Below are 25,804 nucleotides of genomic sequence, written 5' to 3' on the forward strand. Positions count from 1 at the left end.
ATATAAAAAAAAAACCATGAGAAAAAAAGATAATCATCGGTTTGACTACAGGGTAAGGCCAGTTCAGAATCCTCTCCTCTATTGTTTAGGGTCTTAGCTGGGGGTCTTCCCTGTGGGTTATTGGGCATTTTTCTAGTTAGTTTCTTGCTAACTCCATAATGGCTCCCTCAATCAAGACATCTCTTTCCTTGCTCTCATATCTGTCCTTCCTCCATCTCGACTATCCCATTCCATCAAGTTCTCCTCAACCTCCCTTCTCTGTTTATCTTTGACTGTCTTGGAATTCACTCTATACATCAGACTATCCTTGAACTCATAGAGATCCGCCTGCCTCTGCCTCCCAAGTGCTGGGATTAAATGTGTGTGCCACCACACCCAACTATTTTCTTTCTTTTTGTTTTGAAAGAATTTATCCTTATTTTTATTGCTCTCATAATGTCATGCCAAGGCTTTTACTTGTTTTTGTTTATTTTAATCATGTGACTTTTTATTTTACACACACACACACACACACACATTCTTTTTTTCCGGTTAAACTTCAAGTTTTTTGCATACATATTATTTTTTACACTTTAGTATTTTTATGGAATTCCTGAGAGTTTGAATTGGTGGGTCTCTGATTCTTGTGACTTCACTTGGGGTACTTGCTTCTGTTTGATAAATTTGGTCAATTATTATGTGCTAGATTGTATATTATCTTACTATATCAATTTTATTATATGAAAAAAGAATATATAAAATTGGAACTTTGAAAAAAATCCTATCTTTCTATGTATACATATATGGACAGTTGTTTGACAGCAGTCAGGATTTTGTTAGGGGAGAATGGTAGTGACCTATGGGCCACTCAGTAAAGACCACAAATAACTTCTGTGCATTTAAACCATAAGTTTCATAGTTTTACCACGTACCTAAAATGAGTTCTAGAAAACAAATAATATAGTCCATAATCATTTCCAAAGTATGTTTTTTGCTAATTTATGTTAAAAGATAGTCAAAAATAATTAAACTACTTTGCAGTTAATAGAAATAATGACCAGAATAATCATAGAACAAATTGAATGAGTTTAAAAAATCAAAATACCTTATGAAGCATGTTTTCTACTGTTCTCATGTGATTAGCAACACATTCTTTATCTCTAAAAAAAGAAAGAAAAGAGTAAGTGTGAGTATAACCCAAGTCTTCTTACATCTGTTTACATTTTAGTCACTATTACTAGCTGTCTTTGATCTCCCTTTAAACGCATAGAACTTGATGCTGGGGAGATGGCCTGGCGAATGAAGTGCTCGCTGGCAAATGTGACAGGATCCAGATCCCCAAGCATACAGTGGGAAGCCATGACAGCCAGTCTGTAGTCCTAGGCCTCCATAGTGTGCCATGTTAGTGAGTACAGAGAGAGAGAGAGAGAGAGAGAGAGAGAGAGAGAGAGAGAGAGAGAGAGCATGAATACATAAATAAATGTAAAAAAATCTTTTTGTTTTATTTTTTAAAAAAAACATACCAATCCCAGTTTCCTGGAGCAAACTGACTAACATAACTAGAAGAAACTGGTGAGCTCCAGGCTCAGTAAGAGACCTTGTTTCAATAACAGTGTGGAGAGCAATCACAGAAGAGATACAGTGTCAACCTAATGCTGTCACATGTACCACACACACACACACAAACATGTATGCACACCAAACACATGTGAAAAAAGTATAAAAAGTAACCACAGCCTTACACTTAACTCTAATGCTCGCTTATGCTACTTGTCCTAAACTGGGGAAAAGAGACCATAAGTTAAGAGAATGGGAAAGATAAGGAAACCATGATTACATTATTCATTATTCACTATTTAAAATTTTCTGAAAAAGCAAGACATTCTTTAAATCATCTTGGTAGCAAAACACTGTAAGCGGTGATGCCCTGTAAACTGCTGTTGCTATCTCCACAGTCCTTTCGTGCTGCCGTAATTAAATTAAACCCTCTCTTACACAACAACACTTGTACAGTAACAAGTTCATTTCTTGGCCTGTGTATTTAATTCAGCTTTCACAATGAAATAAAAAAGAACTCTGAGTGGAAGTGTTAAAGACGAGACTTTAATAGTAACATGCGAGTGGTAACTGTAAATAATACAGTGACAGCCAATCTTTAATCGGTGTCCTTTAGTTGTATAAGATCGATGCCCATAGAAACAAGCCACAGTCATCTGAGTCCTGATTACGTGCAGCACTGTAAAAACACACAGAAATCCAGAGGTTTTACCGCCATTTTCACACATCCATGACCCTCAGTCTGCTGTGAGACTCAGGGTTAACTGCCTCATCTTTCTTCACTTAATGCAAGGAGATAGAGAAAATGGCAACCAATCTGAGTTAGTCAGACTTATATTTTTAGAAATAAACATTATATACATTTAATATGGAGCTACAATGTCATATAGCTGTATAAATTTCAAAAAAAAAACTATTGTGGTTATTCAAACAAGGCAATATTTGTACTCTGGAATTCGTCCCCTCATCCTGCGGAAGTGATGCTATCAACCTAGAAACAATAGTTGCTGCTGTCCCGAGACCGGAGATACCTACTCCAGGATTCACAAGCTCTATCCTGCAATTTATAGAATATATTCACAACTCACAGTTTGTATCTAACAGAAGTCTGTCTCAAAAGCTTTGAACTAATATTTTTGTATTTTCATGAATTAAAATTTTCAAACACAGTGGATCAATTAGAATCACGTGTTTCTTTAACTCTTTTCATTATGCTGTTTAAACATTAGCCTGTCTTAAGGCAGTCCATAAACCTTGTTATAGGGAACAAACAAAAAGCTCAAGAGAACTATTGAACTTCGAAATGTATGCATGTCCACTTGTTAAATGGTAAAAGGAAAAACCTTCTCTACACTTATGTAACTCTTTGCATTGAAATGGTTTTTCTGTTAAATATACTGCAGCATATACCTATGTAAGCTTAAGTGGATTCCCAAATCAACCTGTTTTAGCTGCATTTTAAGGCTGTGATACACATGTTGATTGTATATCAATATATCTCTTTATGGAAATATTATCTATAATATCAGGAAATATTACCTATAATATAATATAACAAAGCAAATCAGGGGTGGAGCCAGTGGAACAGAAGATAAGGAAGAAATAATAGAACAACATAAAATCTGAAACTTTTAACTAAACAATTTTATGTTCTGCATTAATGAAAACGTGATTTGATTTCAAACGTGTAATGCCACACTGAGCACCAGATATGCATAATCTGAGGCTATGTAGGAGCTCATGCTTTCTGAGGCTTCTCTATAAAATATACACTTAATGTGTTCAGAGTTTTCTTTTTGAGGGCATATCAGAGAATTTCAAAGACAGACAGCTGCACTTTTGTTTTCTAGTGCTGTATTATCCAGGGCTAAAACCCAGAGCATGAAAGTAAGAATTGATCTTTTGTCTGTTTTAAGTGATCTCCCCGCGGTCCAGATGCTCACTTGGCTGCCATGCGGAGGGCACTCTCTGCATCATGGATGCTCTCCTCCAGTCGGCGCTTGTCCTGCTCCAGCTGGGTAAGATGTCTATTGAGCTGGCGCAGAGATTGATCTTTCCTTCTCAGCTCCATCTTTGCCTCGGAGAGACTCTGCAAGCAGACAGGAGACAGAGTTACTTGTCAGTCCTGATAATTAGCTCCAATTTATGCCATAGGCTATTAGACAGAGAAGAACACAGCCTGACGGAGAAGAAGAGCTGGGTCATTACACATCAAGGTTTAACAAAATTTCTGCAAAATTTTTACATACTTGCTAATTAGAAATGAGAACTATACTGTTTTAAGAAATATTTGGCTACAAAATGCAACTCTACATTATCGTGCAAAGTAAAACAAACGAAACATACTATTACTAAAAATTTCTTATTACAGAAATCTTAAGCCATAAGTGCTTGCTTTTAATGATGAAAAATAAAGAATTGATGGGACAGAGCACATGAAGGTTAGATCCTATTTAACTCCAGACATAACTAAGAGCTATCAGATGCTCCTCCCCCCCCCCCCCCGACTCCAGGAGTGTATGGTTGAAGGAAGGGAATCAGAACGCCAGAGGAAATGGTGGGCTCACATTTTTTTAACTATCTCTGTGACAGATTGTTCTACATATTTCAGTAGAGAAATGGGACTCGGAAATAACGTTTCCTTGCTTCCTAACAAATAACTTCCATATCACAGATAACTACACAGAAATGATCAGCATGTTCTAACTAGCAAGACACCTAACACTGGCATTCATAATGATTTAGGGTTTATAAATGTTTCCTTACACAGAAATACAAACTGTGGGTTCACAGTTCTTTAAATACCAACTTAGCAGAGGAATTCCAGCATGCAGATGTACAGCTCTTTTAAAGGGTTAAATGAGAAAGTATTAGAATCAGAAACAATTTTAAGAAGTATTTTCTAGATCACATTTTAAATTTTAGGTTGTAAAATAGGATACGAGTCAAATGATCCCTTGAACACCAAAAATCTTCTCACCCCTTGCCTTCTAAAATTTCTAAAATAAGCTTATTGAACAGTTTTTACGATTAAATTTGTGCAACAGTGAGCCAAACAACTGACTTGCACACTTCTGCTTTATTCCTTTTGCTAGTTCAGCCACACGCGAATATTCACAGCTGTGCTTCACAACCCCCATGAAGAAGCAACACTCAATTTCATGTTTGAAACTCTCTTCTTAATGTAGTCACAAGGATAGTATGAACCCAAGCCACTTATGTGAGCTAAAGCAATTCATCCCAAATGATAGAAAATTTAAAGCAATCCTGTCAAATCAGGTGTTTAAAAATGCTGCAGGCTTTTAAATTCAGTATTTGACTTTCAGTCAGGAAACTACTACACATATAAGCATTGAAATATAAGTAATAATACAACCATGGCTATTCATTAGATACTTAAATTTATTTTCAGACTTTAATATTAATAGAACTTTAAGAACACTCCAGAGTTGATCAATTGGTACTGCATGATATTTACAGCAATTTAGTGAGCTATTGTGCAATAAGGTGATGGTAAGTAACAGCAATATAGCGTATATTTTTAAAAGCTAAAAAAATGGGTTGAATATTTTTCCCCACAAAGAAATGATAAGTACTTGAAAAACTGATGTGTTTGATCTGACTTAAGCATTATATAACATATACATGTATTAAAACTTCATATGTTACTACAGAAGCTATGCCTTTATTTTTGATGTTAAAAATTAAATTATCTTAAATTATTTGAAAAAGAATTATTTTACCAAGGAAATATTCAAACAATGTTTAAAGGCAACAAAGAACATATTTTTTAAACCACTCCAATCGTAGTAATTTTGTTAAGATACTTAAAGGTATTGAACTATCAAGAGATTCTTTGTTTAAAAAAAACTATTTAAACTTAGCATTTCTGATAACATTTCCCAAACAATTTTAAAAAGGTTACTTTTCTACCACCAGTTAGCATAAAGCTTTAACTTTTCTTTCAAATGATAATTGTGTGCTAATCCATTAAAACTGCCTTGCTCAGTAGGTCTTAAGACTGCAGTGCCTACTTGTGAAGGGGCTACCCAGGCTTTACCGTACTATTTCCAGTCTTGTTTGCCCGATCTGAGCTCATCCGTTTGCTTCATTTTCATACCACAATCATCCATTCAGCAATCTATGTTATACATTCACGGAAGATAGAAGTCAGCCTCAGAGCTTTCACATAGCCAGACTGAATCCTGGCTGTTATCTCAAGTTCATCTCAGAAGAGCTCTGACAAGCCATCAGACCCCTCTAAAAGCTTACACCATCACAGGGTATGGAAAGGAAACACAAAGTTACATAGATCCTTGAGTATGAAAATGAAAACATGAAACAGTATTCTTTAAATACAACACTCTTGTTCTACTTTTAGCCATAGGAGTCTTGTTTTAAAGAGTTGGGGGCCTAGCCAAAGAATCTATAAATATTAACGGGCCCTAAAGTTCATGAAAATGTGTATAAAACACAAAATTATAAAAAGTGTATCAAAAATATGTCTTCTTAACATTAACCTTTCTGATCAAATATTGGAATCCTTTTTTTAAAAAAATTCTGAAACTCAGTTAAAGAAAACTAATTATATGTGTATATATATCATATACTTACATATAAAGTCATAAGTAAAATACATATCCGACTTATAAATTTTTAGTTGTGCTTTTCTCTTGTTCAGATTCACCTAATTAAAACCCACAATAAATTTTATGGACTCTAATATTTGCAGCTGAGTGACTGAAACCAAGAGGGTGTGCCTCTGGGCAGCAAGGCAACAATGATAAGCAGCAGGTTAGCCACTAATTTCTCAACCAGGGTAGATTGTGAAAGTGTGATGTTCTGATATCCAAGAAACTGTTCAGGAGAGAATAGGATAAATCAAGTTTAATAACTCTGCTCCTAATTGTTCCCCCAATGCTCAACTCTAATTACTTGGAGAACTCTCCCGACTGTCACCTGATATTAAGTTGTTGGAGGCTGAGCCTGGAACAGCGAGATAATCAATAAACATTTAGTGGGGAGAAGAATGAAGATCCTGTTAAGCAGTGGGAACCTGCAGCACCCAAAGCCCTTCTGCTCATGAGAAAACCTATGGGACAGCCATAGTGATTGCAAAGCAATAATCCAAAGCACTGTTTTTAGGCCTTGAGGCCTTTAGGCAACAGTACATTTGAGGAAAAAAGGTTAACACGGTCACCCTAATTACAGCCCACTTTCACATACTTCATATATAAGCGAAGACAAGCCAATTAGGTAGAAAGGAAGATAAGGGAAGTTTTATTTGTATACTAATTAAACCCCTGATGAAATTAAAGGAAAAACATACAGCTCTGTAATTGTGTCTGAGAAAGGTCACTCCAGGTTCAGTTATCAGAGCAGCACAGCCTTGAGATACTTCACTTAATCCACAATACAGCCCTCATTTTGTACTCAGGTCTTAATATTTACAAAAAAAGAAAAGGAAATAAAACTCAAAACCCGATACTGCACTTATCTTTCAGTGGTGTTGTGAACAATTTGAGCTGTTAGAAAGTCAATGCTACATATTATAATAAGAGTCTTTTAAAAGGTAAAAGTATTCTGCTGACCCAAGAACTCAGGGGTCAAAGATTCTACTTTTTGTTTTAAATCCAAAAATGCTTGAAAGAAAAATTTTAAAAGTATATCCCATCTACCACATATCTTTATGGTGTTTCTTTTCAGTTCCTACTCACCTTCGTGTATACCTCTCATGATCCAGGAGGGAAAAGCAAATGCTTACAGTGAACTAGCATTACAAATGTAGCTACACCTGACTACTTCCCTTAACTAGTCACAAAAAGTTATTTACTAGTAATAAGAGCTAGCAAAGCACAGGATGGACACAAAGAAAATAGATAATACAGAAAAGCTTAGGGATATTTATATGGCTGGGATATTAAACACTCCATATATTTTAAAATATTTTTACTTATGGCTTCTGGGGTTTCTGTAATAACATGTTACTACTGAATAAGAATACAAATTATTTTAAGCCATTCATAATTTTGTATTTCTAAATCTTTAAATGTTTATTTAAAAAATAATAATTAATGCTAGTAATTTCTTTAATTACTACTATAAATTGAAATTATATTGCTTTACCCTAATAACCCATTTTGTGTAGTGAAAACAGATATAATAAGATATAACTCAAGTGTAACTCAATTATTTCTATAATTTATGGGGGGGTAACATGTTCACAGAGTTTTGCAGCCATCACCAATGTAAGTCTTTTTTATATTCCTTCTTTTTTTAAATGGTTCTTTAAGTATAATATGCATAAATATTTCAACAAACTCTAATTTAAAGCTATACAAACTATATAAGAGGTGTAATTTTAGTAAATGATTTTAAAACTTAAAAATTCATCTGGACAGTAGTGGCACACACCTTTAATGCCAGCACTCAGGAGGCAGAGGCAGGCTGATCTTTAAGTTCAAGGCTAGTCTGATCTACAGAGTGAGTTCCAGGTTAGCCTGGATCACACAAAGAAACCCTGTCTTGAAAGAAAACAACAATAAAAAAACATAAAATGGTTTCATGAATCAGAGGATTTAATTAATAGTTGTACTTTATAAAAGTTACTGCTATCTGTATGATGTATACATCTCTCTAATTAATATTTCTGTACACCAAGGGATTCATCTAGTGCTGTCTCATGAGGGTACAGTCCTGTGCTTTAGGCCATTAGGCCACTAGGAAAACTAAGCTCCAGGAGCTACAGCTTTTATAGATTTTCTTTCATCTAATGGGGACTACCTTTGGATCCACATTCCTCTAGACTAAAAGCTAATGGCTATTCAATATGGCATAAAAAGTCAGTCATTCAAAGTGAAAGCAAGAAAAGAACCTTTAAGACTATGTTTCTGAGGTCAGGGGGAAATGTAACAACTTTTGGAACTAAGTTTGCAGTGCTGAGACTTGACTAAGAAGCCCCTCATGCACAGGGTTATGGGTATGAACCCCAGCACTGCAAGCAGTAAGGATAAGGGTGATTACAATAATACACTTACTGTTACCTAACTGTGACTTCTGAACAGACACTCCTGGCTAACAGTAAACGGGAAAACATTTCAAAATTAGAAAAGGAAATAATGTCATCTTCAGCCAGCTAGGATGTTAAAACAAAAAAATTATATTAATGAAGAATTAATTTGAGTGGCTACTGGTAAATCAAACTGCAAGCTCACAAAAGGTTTAATGTTTAATAGATAAAATCATCAAGTTCACTGCAGGGCAAACAGGGGTAAAGCTAAAACTCACTATAGTCTACAATTAAGTCAACAGTCTCTAAGCTGAGTGATTACATAATTACATAATTAATAACAAATACACCATTGTGTATATAAAGAGGTAGCACTATGTGGTATAATTATTTTACATGTTTTTCTTTCTTTATATCTTTATTTCATAGAAGTAACAATTGCTTATATTAAGCAATTTTAAGGTAGCTTTCCTAAGGGAATTATCTTTTATCATTTTCTACTACTAACTTCACATGGACGGGAGATGGCATACTTATGAAATGAAGCTAAACAACTTCTCCATTTTCAGTGTGAAGTAGATGGCCATGCCTATCAGACTCCTGCGTTGAATAAGACAACATATGTGAAAGTATTCTATAACCAGAGAGAACTAAATACATCTTAAATATGTTTAATATGCTAATTATGTTTCTAGATCTTATGTCATTTACACTACTCTTTAAATAAATCTAAGCAGACCTCAGCAGTTGGCCAGCAGGTGAGAGACCTGCAGGCAGGCCATATCACCACCGCTGCCACCCACTGGACTCTCTTCCCCCAAGACCAACTGTGCCACCCAAACCTACCTACCCCAGCATCCTCCCTGAGGACAGCCCTCTCTCATAAAATTGGCGGACCCTATAGGCACTAGCACCATCTGCATCAATCAGAAGAATAGCAGCCCCTATAGGCAGAAGCACAACCTACACCAATTGGAAAAGCAGCTGAGTAAACACCGGTGTAAGAATACATTCAACAACATAAAAGGCAATATGGCACCACAAGAACACAGTGGTTCTATAACAGACCTGACATCCCAATGCATGATGAAGCAGAAGAAATAAACCTGGAAAAATACCTTTATGAAGATGATGACGCCCTTAAAGAAGGAAAATATAGAATTCCCTTACAGGAAATTGAGGAAAAGACAGACAAAAAAATCTGAAGAAATCAATAAATCCCTTCAAGAAAGGTCATGGGAAATAAACCAAACAGGTGAAGTAAAACAGTTCAAGACTTGAAAATTGATATAGAGGTAATAAAACACAAACTGAGGGAATTCTAGAAATGGGAAATCTCAGTAAATGAACAGGAACTACAAATACAAGAATCTCCAGCAGAATACAAGAAACAGAAGAGAATTCCAAAGCTACAGAGAAACCCTGTCTCAAAAAAAAAAAAAAAAACAAAAAGAAAATAAAAAACCAGAAAAGAGATTCTCATGCATTGATGATATGATAGAGGACAATATTCATCATTCAAAAAATGTAAAATCCAAATATTCTTAACGGAAAAACATGCATGAAATCTGGGCCACCATGTAAAAGACCAAAACTAAGAATTATAGGGATGGAAGGAGAAGAATTTCAGCTCCAAGTCACAGAAAATACATTCAACAAATCTAGGAAAAAAAATTCCCCAACCTAAAGAAGGACATGCCTATGAAGGTACAAGAAGCTTACAGAACACCAAATAGATTGGATCAGAAATAAAAATACTCTTGCTATATAATTGATCAAAACACTAACCATACAGAATAAAGAAAGAAATATTAAGAGCTGCAAGGGGAAAAAGGCCAATTAAACATATAAAGACAGACCAATAAGAATTATACCCACCTTCTCAATGGAAACTCTGAGAGCCAGAAGGCCCTAAATAAATGTTTTGGAGACACTAAGAGACCACAAATTTCAGTCCAGACTTGCTGTGGGATAATGTTCTTGTATACTACAAAGATTTGTCACCCATATTACTTTAATAAAACATTGATTGGCCAGTAGCCAGGCAGGAAGTATAGGTGGGGTAACCAGACTAAGAATTCTGGGAAGAGTAAAGGCAAAGAGACTCTGTCACCAGCCAGATGCAGAGGAAGCAAGATGAGAATGCCCCACTGAGAAAGCCACATGGTTAAACCTATACAAGAATTATGGGCTAATTTAAATTGTAATAGCTAGTTAATAATCCTGAGCTAATAGGCCAAACAGTTTATAATTAATATAAGCCTCCGTGTGTTTCTTTGGGACTGAATGGCTGTGGTACCAGATGGGACAGAAACTTCTGTCTACAAATGGTGCCCAAACGTTTGGCAAGAATTTCCACATAAAGTCTGAGAAAGGCTTCAAAAAAGGATTCTAGACAACCAAGAATAGAGTCAAGTGCAACTTCTTGGTAACCATCTTTTGTAGGCTCTGTTTGCTGGTGGCAATCAGAGGCATGGCTCCTGACTCAGCATTAGTGACAAAAACCTCACAGCTATTTTAAGAGGCTCTGCCACCAAACACTTAATGGTGGTTATAAGCAGCCAGAAACAGGCTTCTTTGTGGTGAGAAGAGGTTTTGTTTTTGTTCCCATGGGAAATGGCAGGCTGTGAATTCATTCTGGGTTAAGATAATAATAATAATGTTTGATCAAGGAAGAAGCCTTGAAAAATCTCTGAGAGAAGCAGATGCCCCAGATGATCCAACGTTTTAGAACACTTCTGCTGTAGTTTCCTCTGAGTTCAACATCCAGAACATATTCAAGACTGGTGGCTGGGATGATCCAGCCTCACAGAATACTCTAGTCGGGACTTGACAATAATCCTAAATTATCTTTGGGTCCCCATAAGATTATCAGTGCCCTCAATCAGCAGGAAGTAGCCTAGAAAACTACCCTCACATTCTCAAAAAAAGTGTATTATGGATATTTGTCATTATTTGGAGTATATGTTAGAAGTTGTTATAGATAATGGTCAAGAAAAAAAGCTAAACAAAGGAGATAATATTTAGAGTCTTGCTTTGAAAATAAAAAGGAAAATGCTGTGGGATAATGTTCTTATACACTACAAAGATTTGTCACCCATATTACTTTAATAAAACATTGATTGGCCAGTAGCCAGGCAGGAAGTATAGGCAGGGTAACCAGACTAAGAATTCTGGGAAGAGGAAAGGCAGAGAGACTCTGTCACCAGTCATATGCAGAGGAAGCAAGATGAGAATGCCTCACTGAGAAAAGGTTCCAAGCCACATGACTAAACATAGACAAGAACTATGAGTTAATTTAAGTTGTAGTTAATAATAATCCTGAGCTAATAGGCTAAAACCGTTATAATTAATATAGCCTCTGTGTGTTTCTTTGGGATTGAATGGCCGTGGGACCAGATGAGACAGAAACTATGTCTATTCAGGACTATACTCACAAAGCTTTCAATCACCATAGATGGAGCAAACAAGATATTTCATGACATAACTAGATTTAAGCAATACCTACCACAAATCCAGTCATACAGGAAGTACTAGAAGGAAAACTCTAACCCAAGAACGTTAGCTGCACCCATGAAAACATAGGCAAAATAAATTTCATACAAGCAAAACCCAAAGAAAAAAAACACACAGAGAAATACACATACCACCAATAAATAAATAAATAAATAAATAAATAAATAAATAAATAACAGGAATTAACAATCAGTAGTCATTTATATCCCTTAATATCAATGGACTCAATTCACCTATAAGAAGACACAGTCTAAAGATTGGATACGAAACAGTATTCATCTTCTGCTGCATACAAGAAACACACCTCAACTTCAAAGACAGGAATTACCTCAGAGTAAAGGGTTGGGAATAGATTTTTCAACAAAATGGACCTAAGAAGCAAGCTAGTGATACTATCCTCATACCTAACAAAATAGACTTCAAACTAAAATTAATCAAAAGAGATGGAGAAGGACATTTCATATTTATCACAGGAGAAATCCATCAAGATAAAGTCTCAATTCTGAACATCTATGCCCCAAATACAAGGGCACCCACATTTGTAAAAGAAACAGTACTAAAGTTTAAATCACACATCAAACCCCCATACATTAACAACAGCCCAAGCTTTGCTGAGTATAGTAGTCTGAATAGACATAAGTTTCTGTCTCATCTGGTCCCACAGCCATTCAATCTCAAAGAAACACACAGAGGCTTATATTAATTATAACTGTTTAGCCGATTAGCTCAGGATTATTATTAACTACAACTTAAATTAACTCATAGTTCTTGTCTATGTTTAGCCATGTGGCTTGGTACCTTTCTCGGTGAGGCATTCTCATCTTGCTTCCTCTGCATATGACTGGTGACAGAGTCTCTCTGCCTTTCCTCTTCCCAGAATTCTTAGTCTGGTTACCCCGCCTATACTCTCCCCAACAGACAGGTCAACCAAACAAAACATAACAGAGAAATATAGGAAATAACAGATGTTAAGACTTAAATGGACATAACAGATATCTACAGAACATTTCACCCAAACACAAAGGAATATATCTTCTTCTCAGCACCTCATGAAACTGTCTCTAAAAATTGACTACATACTTAATCACAAAGCAAATCTTAACAGATAAAAATAAATTGGAATAACCCCTGTATCTTATCAGATCACTATGGGCTAAAAATTAGAATTCAACAACAACACAAACTACAGAAAGCCTACAAACTCATGGAAAATGAAACTCTCAACTGAATCACCAATGGGTAAAGGAAGAAATAAGAACAAAATTAAAAACTTCCTAGATTTCAATAAAATGAATATATTAACATACCTAAACTTATGGGATGCTATGAAAGCAGAGCTAAGAGGAACATTCATAGCACTAAATGCCTACATAAAGAATATGGAGAACTCTTGCTGGACAGTGGTGGTGAACTTGGGAGGTAAAGGCAGGTGGATCTCTGAGTTCGGGGCCAGCCTGCTCTACAAAGCAAGTTCCAAGACAATCAGAACTGTTACAGAGTGAAATCCTGTAAAGAAGAAGGAGGAGTAGGAGGTGAAGGAAGAGGAGGAGCAGGTGAAAGAGGAGGTGGAGGAAGAAGAGAAGAAGGAAGAGGAAGAAGAGAAGGAGCAGGTTAAAGAGGAGGTTGGGAGGAAGAAGAGAAGAAGGAGGAGGTAGGAGGAAGAAGACGAAGAGGAGGAGCTCGGAAGAGCAAGGAGGAGGAGGAGGAAGAGGAGGAGCAAGACAAGGAAAGAAAGAAAAGAAAGAAAGAGAAAGAAAGAAAGAAAGAAAGAAAGAAAGAAAGGAAGGAGTGGAAGGAAGGAAGGAAGGAAGGAAGGAAGAATTGGAGAAGTCTCACACTAACAACAGCACACTTGAAAGCCTTAGAACAAAAAGAAGCAAAAAGATAGAAACTCACCCAGGAGGAGTAGATGACAGGCAATAATCAAATTGAGGACTGAAACCAACAAAATAGATACAAAGATACAAAAAATCAATGAAACAAAGAGTTGGTTCTTTGAGAAAGTCAACAAGATAAACAAACCATTATCCAAACTAATCAAAAGACAGAGAGGAACATCCAAATTAACAAAATCAGAAATGAAAAGGGGGACATAACAACAGACACTGAGGAATAAAGAAAATCATTAGGTCATGCTTCAAAAACCCTGTACTCCATAAAATTGGAAATGTAAAAGAAATAGACAATTTTCTTGATAGGTATTACATACCAAAATTAAATAAAAACCAGATAAACAATTTAAATAGACCTATAACCCCTAAGGAAATAGAAGCACCAAAAAAAGTCTCTCAACCAAAAGAAGCCCAGGGCCAAATGGTTTCAGTGCAGAATTCTACCAGAATCTCAAAGAAGAGCTAATACAAATACTTCTCAAATTGTTCTACACAATAGAAACAGAAGGAACACAGCCAAATTCTTTTTATGAGGCCACAGTTACCCTAATACCCACACCACAAAAAGATGTAGCAAAGAAAGAGAATTACAGACCAGTCTCCCTCATGAACAAAAATACTTAATAAAATACTAGCAAACTGAATCCAAGAACACATCAAAAAATCATCCACCATGATCAAGTATGTTTGATCCCAGAGATACAGGGTTGGTTCAACATATGAAAATTTGTCAATGTAATATACCACATGAACAAACTGAAAGAAAAAAGTCACATGATTATCTCATTAGATGCTGAAAAGCCTTTGACAAAATCCAACACCCCTTCATGATAAAGGCCTTGGAGATATCAGAGATACGGGAATATACCTAAACATAATAAAAGGTAATATATAGCAAGCCAACACCAATTTTAATGAAGAGAGACTCAAAGAGATTCCATTAAAATCAGGAACAAGACAAGGCTGTCTACTCTCTCTGTATCTATTCAATATAGTACTCAAAATTCTAGCTAGAGAAATAAGACAATAAAAGGAGATCTAAGGGCTCAAAATTCTAGCTAGAGAAATAAGACAATAAAAGAAGATCTAAGGGATATAAAATGGAAAGGAATAAGTCAAACTTTTGCTATTTTCAGATGGTCTGATGGTATACAGAAGTGACCCCAAAAACGCTAGCAGCAAGCCATCTTCAGCAATGTGTGGGATACAAGATTAGCTTAAAAAAATCAGTAGTCCTCCTATATATAAATGATAAATGGATCAATAAAAAATTCAAAGAGAACAACACCATTTACAATAGCAACAAACAATATAAAATATCTTGGGGTAACTCTAACAAAACAAGTAAAAGATATATATATATACATACATATATATATATACATATACATATATATGTATATATATATATATGACAAAAACTTTTAAGTCTTTGAAGAAAGAAACTGAAGATATCAAGAAATGGAAATATCTCCCATGTTCATGGCTACATAGGATTAACATAGTATATTTGGTAAGATTGCCAAAAGTGATCTACAGATTCAAAGCAATCCCCAGCAAAATCCCAACACAATTCTTCACAGACCCTGAAAGAACAATACTCAACTTCATATGGAAAAACAAAAAGCCCAGAATAGCGAAAACAATCCTGTATGATAAAGGAACTTCCAGAACTATCGCCATCCCTGAATTCAAACTCTGTTGTAGAGCTACAGCAACAAAAACAGCTTAGTGTTGACACAAAACATACAGGTGGACCAATGGAACCGAATCAAAGACCCTGACATAAACCCACACACCTATGAACACCTGATTTTTGACAAAGAAGACAAAATTATACAATGGAAAAATGAAAGCCTCTTCAACATATGGTGCTGGCATAACTGGATGCTGACATAGAATGCAAATAAATCTATACCTATTGCCATGAACAAAACTCAAGTCCATATAGATTAAAGACCTCAACATAAGTCCAGTTACACTAAACCTGTTAGAAGAGAAAGCAGAAAGTATCCTTGAATGAATGCATTGGCACAAGAGATCACTTCCTGAATATAACACAAGTAGCACAGACACTGAGATGGACAATTAATAAATGGAACCTCCAGAAAACTAAAAAGCTTCTTTAATGCAAAAGACACAGTCAATAAAAAAATGGAAGCCTAAGGAATGAGAAAATATCTTCATCAACCCCACATCTGGCAGAAAGCTGATCTCCAAAATATATAAAGAACTCAAGACACTGGTGTAGGAGGTCCTTCTGTTTATATGTTGCTTTCATTGGTTGAATAAAGAAACTGTCTTGGCTTTTTGATAGGGCAGATCTTAGGTAGGTGGAGTAGACAGAACTAAATGCTGGAAAGAAGAGTAGAGTAGCAGACGCCATGGTTCTCCTGCCTGAGATGGACGCTGGTTAGAATCTTGCTAGTAAGCCATAGTCACATGGTGATACACATTAATGGCGATGGGTTAAACTAATATGTAAGAGTTAGCCAATAAGAAGTTAGAGTTAATGGCCAAGGCAGTGTTTAAATGAATACAGTTTCTGTGTGATTATTTCAGGTGCAATCTAGTCAGGCGGCCAGAGCAAAGGGACCCCTCCTTGTGCAACAACACTAGATATCAAAATACCAAATAATCCAATTTTAAAATGGGGTACAAATCTAAACAGAGAATTCTCAACAGAAGAATCTCAAATGGCTGAATTAACTTCAAGAATTGCTCAACATCCTTAGCCATTAGGGAAATGCAAATCAAAATGACTCTGATATACCATCTTATACCTGTCAGAATGGCTAAGATCACAAACACTGATGACAGCTTATGTTGGAGTGGAGTAAGAAGAACACTCCTCCACTTCTGGTAGGAGTACAAACTTGTATACCCACTTTGGAAACTGATATAGCAGTTTCTTAGAAAATGGTAATCGAGCCGGGCGGCGGTGGTGCACGCCTTTAATCCCAGCACTCGGGAGGCAGAGGCAGGCAGATCTCTGTGAGTTCGAGACCAGCCTGGTCTACAAGAGCTAGTTCCAGGACAGGCTCCAAAGCTACAGAGAAACCCTGTCTCGAAAAACCAAAAAAAAAAAAAAAGAAAAAAAAAAGAAAAAAGAAAATGGTAATCGATCTACCTGAAGACCCAGCTATAGCTCTTGGGCATATACCAAAGGATGCTCAATCATATACTACAAAGAAACTTGCTCAACTATGTTCATAGCAGCACTATTCATAATAACCAGAACCTGAAAACAACTTAGATGCCCCTCAAATGAAGAGTGGATAAAGAAAATATGGTACATTTACACAATGGATTATTACTCAGCTGAAAAAAAAACCAATGACATCATAAAATTTGTTGCCAAATGAATAGAGTTGGAAAAAAAATCCTGGGTGAGGTAACCCAGACCCAGAAAGACAAACATGGTATGTACTCACTCATAAGTGGATAACAGATGTAAAGCAAAGGATAATCAGGCTATAATCCACAGAATAATAATAATAATAATAATAATAATCTTTATAGAAGTGTTTTTATAAAAAGTCCATATGTTAGATGAAAAACAACAGAAAACAGAACATAAGCCATGAAAATCCTCCTCAAATTTCAAAGTATGCTCTAACACTGTTCATTCTTTGATAACAGATTTCTAAATTCTGTTCAAATATAAAGTAAGAAAAAAATCCTTCCCGGTAAACATGAAAGTTGTCAATAGTACAATGAAAAGCCTCAAAGAGTGTTCAAAATGCACTGACTGCTGCTTGTCCTAGACCTCTGTGCAAACCGCAGAACTGGGGACAAGTTAGAAGAGGTAGATGATGGTGAGAGCTGGAAGGGAAATGGCTAAAACCTATTTTACATGTCAAAACAGTAGAGCCAAAAGATCCATAAGCCCTCTCAACTGGGAAAAAAAACACTCAAAGGAACAAAACAGATAAAAAGGTAGCTAACTACATTCACCACGGCATGGCAAGTTTTCGTGTCTCCCATACGTGTTATTTTCAAAGAACACTTGGAAACTACCCGCACGTGACAATCATCATGCTGTTGCTACACCAAAATCGGCTCTTCCATGATCTCTGCTTGTTCCTACTGCCTAAGATATGTAAGAGGATAGAATGTACATTGCTCTTCTGTTAGACTTTAACAACTAGAGACTCCTCAGCAGGCTCCACATCTTTACACAACTGAAGACACTAGAGCCAGGCATGGCACTTACACCTACACCCCACATTTGGGATGTGGAAGACAGCAGAATCATAAATTTAAGGCCAGTGTTGTGATATTTTGTTTGTGTTTTAACAAATAAAGCTTACCTGAACATCAGAGTACAGAGCTAACCACACCAGTTAGCCACAGAGGCCAGGCAATGGTGGCACACACCTTTAATCCCAGAACTCGAGAAACAGAGTCAGACAGATTTCTATGATTTCAAGGCCACCCTGGGCTACACGTGATTGAATCAGTCTAAAAGAGAAATAGAGCCAAGCAGTGGTGGCTCACACCTTTATTCCCAGCTCTAGGGAGGTAGAGACAGGAAGGGATATGGTTGGGCAGAGAGAGGAATATAAGGCGGGAGGAGACAGGAGCTCAAGGTATTCAGTGTGAGGATTTGTAGGGACAGGATCACCCCTTTGGTCTGAGGATTTGATAGAGATAAGAACTAGTGGCTGGCTGCTCTGCTTCTCTGACCTTTCAGCATTTACCCCTATATCTGACTCCAGATTTTATTATTAAGACCAATTAGAATTCATACTACACCAGTGTGGGCCACAGAGAGACCCTGACTCAGAAAACAAAATGGTGAGGGAGTTAAAACACCCAGAAATATTCAACTCCTTGGAAATATTGAGACTGGGTCAGCTGTGAATCAAGTCATAAGAAACTGATATTTAGAATACAAGTGCTGCTCTAAAACTGAGAATTTCCTGAAATAACACCACAAGAATAATTTTTAATGATTTTATTTTTAATTATGTGTACATGTAATTACACAAAGCAGAGAGAACAGGTTTTGAGCATGTGAGTGTGGGCACTCCCAGAGGTAAGAAGAGGACATCGGATCCCCTGGAGCCGGAGTTAAATGTGGCTATGAACCCCACCCCTTCCTCTACAAGAGCAGGACACCCTGGTAATCACTGAACCATTTCTCCAGCTCCAAGAATTTTTGGAATATGAGTAATCTTCTACAAAAGTCTATGTAACTAAGTTCTAAACACTTAAATTAAAAATAATTATTGCTGAAAGGATCAACTTCAAGAATTTTTGGTCATGTAGCCAAATAAGGTAAATATGCCTTTTAATAATTTTAACATCCTTACATTCATTTTTCATTGTACTATAGAATGTAAATGATTATAATAATTTAACTCAAATATGTTATATACTAGCTAATTTTAATAAAAGTAAATCAAAGGTATAATGATAATGGCTGTACTAGCAGTACTTACACATGAACCCATGTCACCATGAATTACAGAGAAAGACCTTTCTTTAAAAGAAGGAGAAGCAGGAGGAAGAAGATGAAAGAAAATCATTAAAGGCAAGTTTCTTTGGAAAAGCCAAACTCTCAAGTATGTCTTACTTTCTTCCCTAAATACCTCTTTCTTTCAGCCCGCATGCTTAAATCAATCTGATTGAAGTCTGTTTTCAACTGCTTCAAAAATAAATAATAGTTGAATAAAGTTCACTATTTTAAAAAATCTGAGAATGAATTGTTATATATTAATTGTTGAGTTCTTAATTTTAGAAGAACCCTTAGTTTAGGAATCAAAACTCACTACACTGAGTATTCTATTTGATATGAAGGAATGTGGTCCTCTCTTACAGCATGCTTGGAACAATGTCTGTCCTAAGGTTAAATAAAGTTTTGCTATTATATTACTATTAATACCCCCCCACACACAATCCTGGGAGAAACTTCAACAAAAAGAATGACACAAACATCATCATCCATCATAGCATCATCGTTACTTCCTCACCAGAGTCATCAGCATGAGCATCCAGGCACTCTGAGGCCATCAACTCATTTGATTACTCACAGTCTAGTAAAGTAGAAAATATGCTAATTGCTACCTTACACAAGGGGACTCTAAGAATCAAAGAAGTAATATGCCTGACTCAGTCATATAAGTGGTATAATTTTATGTCAAATGTGAATCCTTTTCAACTAAACCTCTTTCCTTCCAGTACCACAATGACATTAGGAACCATCTCCATGCTTTCCATAAAATCTTTAAGCTGGAAAATGCAATAAATATGAAAAGAGAGTATTTCACTTTTTACCAAATTCCTCAAAATCAGTAAAGCCTTCCAATCTGTCCAGAAAGCTTCTTGATTTTTTTAACTTAATTTTATATTATGTACGTTGGTGTTTTGCCTAAATGTGTTATCTGTATGACGGTGTCAGAACTGGAGTTGGAGTTACAGACCGTGGTGAGCTCCCATGTGGGTGCTGGGAATTGAACCCAGGTCATCTGGAAAAGCAGCCAGTGTTCTTAACTACTGAGTAATCTGTCCAGCACCTAGAAGGCTACTTTCTATCACGCATGTATCATTCTATACATTTCATTACATGAAATGAAGTCTAGTAAGAGATTAAACATTATTTAGTTATAGCCTTTTGACATCAAAAGACAAAAAAATACACAACTTAAGACTCCATTGTGACCCTTAAGAATTAATCCAGTCAGGCTTGCTAGTCACTTGGCAAAGGGAACACACACCACAGGAGAGCAGGCTCGCCTTAAGCCATGCTAAAGGAAAAGGTGTAACTCATCTTTTTCTTTCTTCCTTTTTTTTTGGATATTGGCCAGAGACTACAAATGCTTTCACAGGTACTGTCTTAGTTAGATTTCTATTGCTGTGATACAGAACCTGGGTGGCAAAGAGTTTATCTGACTTAGTTATCCCAAGTCACAGTCCACTGAGGGAAATCAGGGAAGAAACTCAAAGCAGGAACCTGAGGCAGGAACTGAAGCAGAGGCCATGGATGGATGTTATTTACTGGCTTGCCCCTCATGCCTTGCTTAACCTGCTTTCTTTTCCTTTTTTAACTTTTTTTTTCATTTTTTTTTAAAAAGAAAGAAACTATATTTTTTCCATTTTACATACCAATCCAAGTTCTCACTCCTTCCCCTTGCCCCATTCCCTCCACATACCTCCTCATCCACCCCCAACCCACTCCTCAGAGAGGGTAAGGCACAATGCTTTGGGGAAGATCCAAGGTCCTCCCTACTATATCTAGGCTGAGCAAAAGAATCCATCCAAAGAGAATAGGTACCCAAAAAGCCAGTGCAAGCAGTAGGTAGAAATCCTGGTGCCACTGCCAGTGGCCCCTCAGTCTGCCCCAGCCATACAACTGTTACACACATTCAGAAGGACTAGTCCTTACCTGGTTCCTTCTCTGTTCATCTGGAGTTAGTGAGCTACCATTAGCTCAGGTAGACTGTTTCAGTGGGTAAACCCATCATGGTCTTGACCTCTTTGCTCATACTCTCATTCCTCCTACTCTTCAACTGGACTTTGGGAGCTCAGCCCAGTGCTCCACTGTGGGTCTCTTCCTCTGTTTCCATCAGTTACTGAATGAAGGTTCTATGGTGATGTTTAAGATATTCATCAATCTGACTACAGGGCCAGTTCGGACACCCTGTCCTCTATTGCTTAGGGCCATACTGAATTCCAGAGTGATTATACCAGTTTGCATTCCCACCAAAATTGGAGTAATGTTCCCCATACTCCATACCCTCTCCAGCATAAGCTATCATTTCAACCTGCTTTCTTATGCACCTACCCAGGGTTGGTACCACCTACAATGGACTGGACCGGCCCACATTAATCATTAAGAAAATGTCCCACAGAAATGCCTACAGGCAATATGTTGAAGGCATTTTTTTCAGTTAAGGTTCCTCTTCCTAAATGACTTTAGCTGTGTCAAGTTGACAAAGCAAAGAACAACCTCAAACAGTTACTTTGGGCTCTTTTTCACTCTTTCTATAAAGTTCCCCTCTCCATTACGTGGCTGCTTGTCTGCCATATGGTTGACCTCTGTGTCTTATTCAAATGGCATTATTTAGTGGATAAAAAATAAATATTTACAAATAAAAAATAAAACAAACAAATCTAACTCTAAGATGTGGATCAATGCTCCTGAAAGGCCCATGTGCTACAGGCTTGATTACTAGATTGTGGTACTAGTAGTAGTTGGTGAAACCTTTAGGAAATGAGACATAAAAGAACAGTAAGATTCCTGGAGGAATGTATCCAAAGGGGACACGGGAAGCCCAGGTCTTGCTCTTCACTCTTTACTTCTCAGCCACCAGCAGGTGAAAGGGATTCCTTCACTACAAGTTCCTGTCATGGTGTACTATGCTGCCACAGACCCAAGCACCAGGACCAAGACCATTGACGGAACTTTGGAATCTACCCGAGTAGGCTGTCTAAGCTCAAGTATTTTGTCATGGTAATGGAAAATTGGTTAATATGGCACTCTGTTGCAACATACATTTTCAATCTACTTAGTTTTGAGATTAAAATTATATATTTCCCTCTTCCTTTCTTCCCTCTAAACCGTCCCATATATTATTCCTTGTTCTCTTTTAAATTCATGACCTCTTTTTTCATTAAGTGTGTGTGTGTGTGTGTGTGTGTGCGTGTGTGTGTGTTCCTAAATGCATAAATAGAGCCTGCCTAGCTTGTATAATGCTACTTGTATATGTTTTCAGGACTGACTATTTGGTCCTGGGTAACCCATTGGTGTGCAGGTCGCTGGGGAACACTATTTCTCCTGCTCTTAGAATTCTTTAGTTGCCTGTAGTCTTCATGTAGAACTGAAGTCTCATGAGCTTTCCTGCATACACAACAGCATGTCTACTGGTGTTCTCCTCATTCAATTTAGGGTTAGGCAGTCATGCTGGTGAGATTTTATGGGTGTAGCTTCTACATTCCTAGGAAACTGAATCTCACAGCAAACTTTCTGTCCAAGAAAGTCCCAAAACATTACAGGGCATTACTAGTTCCACGCCCCCCAACATGCTCCTCAGAGGACCTAATAAACAAGAGGGTATAGCTATCCTAATATCTAACAAAATAAACTTCAAACTAAAATAAATCAGAAGAGATGGAGAAGGACACTTTATACTCATCACATACTTCATTCAACATAACCCCTGAACACAAACTGGTCTCTTGATGTCTAGCTAAAGATGCCCACACACGGCAACACTGAAGAGAAGAGATGTCCACACACGGCAACACTGAAGAAAAGAGATGGTCACACACGGCATCACTGAAGAAAAGAGATGTCCACACACGGCAACACTGAAGAGATGTCCACACATGGCAACACAGATGAGAAGAGATGCAGAAAGCCTGGGTGTTTTACATTTGAATCTTAACCCTCTAAACAGGAGACATTTTGAAAAGGTTTAAAGCAACATAAACAATTTGCCTACTTGGTTATAATAAAAGGGATATCCCCCAAAACAAAATAACTATCATTTTTCCATTAACAGCTTCAGTTATTCCCTGTAAAGTTTCCATAAGCAATCATCACATACTTTTGTTTGTGTAGGTTTTATTTTATACACTTACCTGAAAACCTAACTTAAATGTTGGATATGACTATAATATAGTTTTATTCATCCATCATACATATATTATATTTCTCTACCTGTCAAAGCCATAAAGAACAATAATAAGAGACTGTTTTCTGAATTCCTATTTTGTTCCAGACATTAGTGCAGTTAGTACTCACAGTAACTCCATGAGAAGACTACTACTATCTCACTTTACAAATGAGGAAACTGAGTCACTGAGTTCAAATGGCCAACCTGTACAGAGTCTAGAACCATCTATTGTACAAATGAATATATACTTATAAACTAACAATAAATTCTTCCTAGAAATGGCCATCAGGGAAACTAAAGAGGTTTAAAAAGTAGATAGCATCAGAGTTAAGTGCTCAGTGGTGTAAAGAGCGTCCTCAGCAGAATGAGGTTGCATTTCCACTGAAACCCACAGGGAACAGGGCACTGCTGGAGGGTCCGAAGAATGGGGAAAATCGGCACAAAGATCAGACGAATGGGGAAATTGGACTTTTCCATGCACATAACTGTTCACAACATTTTGTGGGACTGCATAAGGATAGTTGGAGGGGGTGAGGGGGGCTTTGATATGGATGCCGAGTTTGTAGGCTCCCATCCCTTGTCCTTTCAGCCAGATTTGTTTTAACATTTTCTGTGAGCTTTGTGTAAGATTCTGTTCAATGTCCAGATGTGCCAACTATTGTCACAAGAGGCATGGAAAGCTGCTGAAGGGTTTCAGGCTGTGAAGCAGAATTCCCCACGCTGTCTTGGGATCCCACGTACAAACTGTAACTGCCAAATGACAGTAAACACCAGAAATCATGCTGGACCCACTACAACAGATCATCTGACTCTTTGCTTGAACTCTAAGCAACGTTAAATAGGATTTTTCCTTTGAGGGAAAAGATTCATAGATATACTGAAGTTTGAAGAATTCTTTTAAATACATATTTTGAAATAAACCATTTCCTTAACAAGCTAAAGAGCATGTCACCAAAATTCACTCTAACGGTCCAGTTGGACTGTACTAATATTCACTTTCCACACATGCAGCACACCAGCTGTATATTCTGTGTCTACTAATAATACAAGAGCCTGAAGATTGTTTAATTAAATGAAGGCCTTACGGCCTAGGTCAGAGCACAAATACACGATGAAAAGAATATATTACCTTAGAAGCCAAAACTGCAGGCAGACAATTTAACTCTGTTTTCTGAGAGGATCTAGCTTGATGGGTCTATATTGTTTCCTACTGTGTGAAAGAAATCATTAAAGTTGTTTTAAAAGTCCTGAGTGAAATGTATAATTTTGCTTTCCCTCTTTATTCCCACTAATTATAGGAGGAGAGCTGGAGGTACAATCAGTAGTGCAATGCATGCTTAGCATGTACAAGGCCCCGGGTTCAGTCCTCAGCACCAAAAGCAAAGGAGGCAGGGATGGACGGAGGGAGGGAAAGAGAGAAAGAACATGAAGGCTCACACCTAAAATAATCCTGGTTTCAAAAGCAGTGAGAAAATTCACCTGCCATCCCAAGAAAACAATGTCCTAGGAATAGATCTAAACCTTATTGCAGTATCTGCATAAACAGCAGATTGATTGATCAGGAAAACACCTGCATTTGTTCAGAGAGCAATACTTTAAAAATAAGGCGTATGTGTGTAAGAGAGAGAACGGGGGGAAAAAGAGAGGTAGAGGGTAGAGGGAGAGTGTGTGTATGAATGAATGTACATTTGGTGTGCAAAATTGTGTATGCATATGTATATGTATGTACTTGTGTGTGTATGAGTGTATGCATGCATGTCTGTGCATGTGTATATATGTAGGAGAATATGTGCAGGTGTGTACATGCAAGGATGTGTATTGTGTGCGTGCTTCTTTTTTTTTTGAGACAGGGTTTCTCAGTGTAGCCCTGGCTGTCCTGGAACTAGCTCTGTAGACCAGGCTGGCCTCGAACTCACAAAGTTTTACCTGCCTCTGCCTCCTAAGTACTGGAATTAAAGGTGTGCACTACCACCACCCAGCCATGTTTCATTTATTCTAGTGTTTGTAATAGTATAATAAAATCTACAGGATTGCTAAGATTGGGTCTGTATGTTTGTGTGCATGTGTATTTACATACTCAGTAAATGGTGCCATTTGAATCATTAAAAACTCAAAATAAAATTAGCTTGTTTCATATTTCTGATCCCTCTGTTATCAACCCATCCACCTGAAGAAAACCACCGGTTTAGCCTTCTAAATAAGCGAGGTCACCATCTAGCGGTGATTCC

At 37.1% G+C, this 25,804-nt stretch overlaps 1 protein-coding gene across 1 annotated transcript in view; it reads right to left on the minus strand.

Annotated features, from left to right (window-relative positions):
• Positions 1 to 25,804, minus strand: part of Ccdc171 (coiled-coil domain containing 171) — a 350,758-nt gene that overhangs the window by 133,057 nt on the left and 191,897 nt on the right. The window contains 2 exon segments of the mRNA XM_038333866.1: positions 1,085 to 1,139; positions 3,480 to 3,625. Coding sequence (XP_038189794.1) covers positions 1,085 to 1,139; positions 3,480 to 3,625 — 201 coding nt within the window.

This window comes from Arvicola amphibius, chromosome 6, assembly GCF_903992535.2.
Source record: "Arvicola amphibius chromosome 6, mArvAmp1.2, whole genome shotgun sequence".
NCBI lineage: Eukaryota > Metazoa > Chordata > Mammalia > Rodentia > Cricetidae > Arvicola > Arvicola amphibius.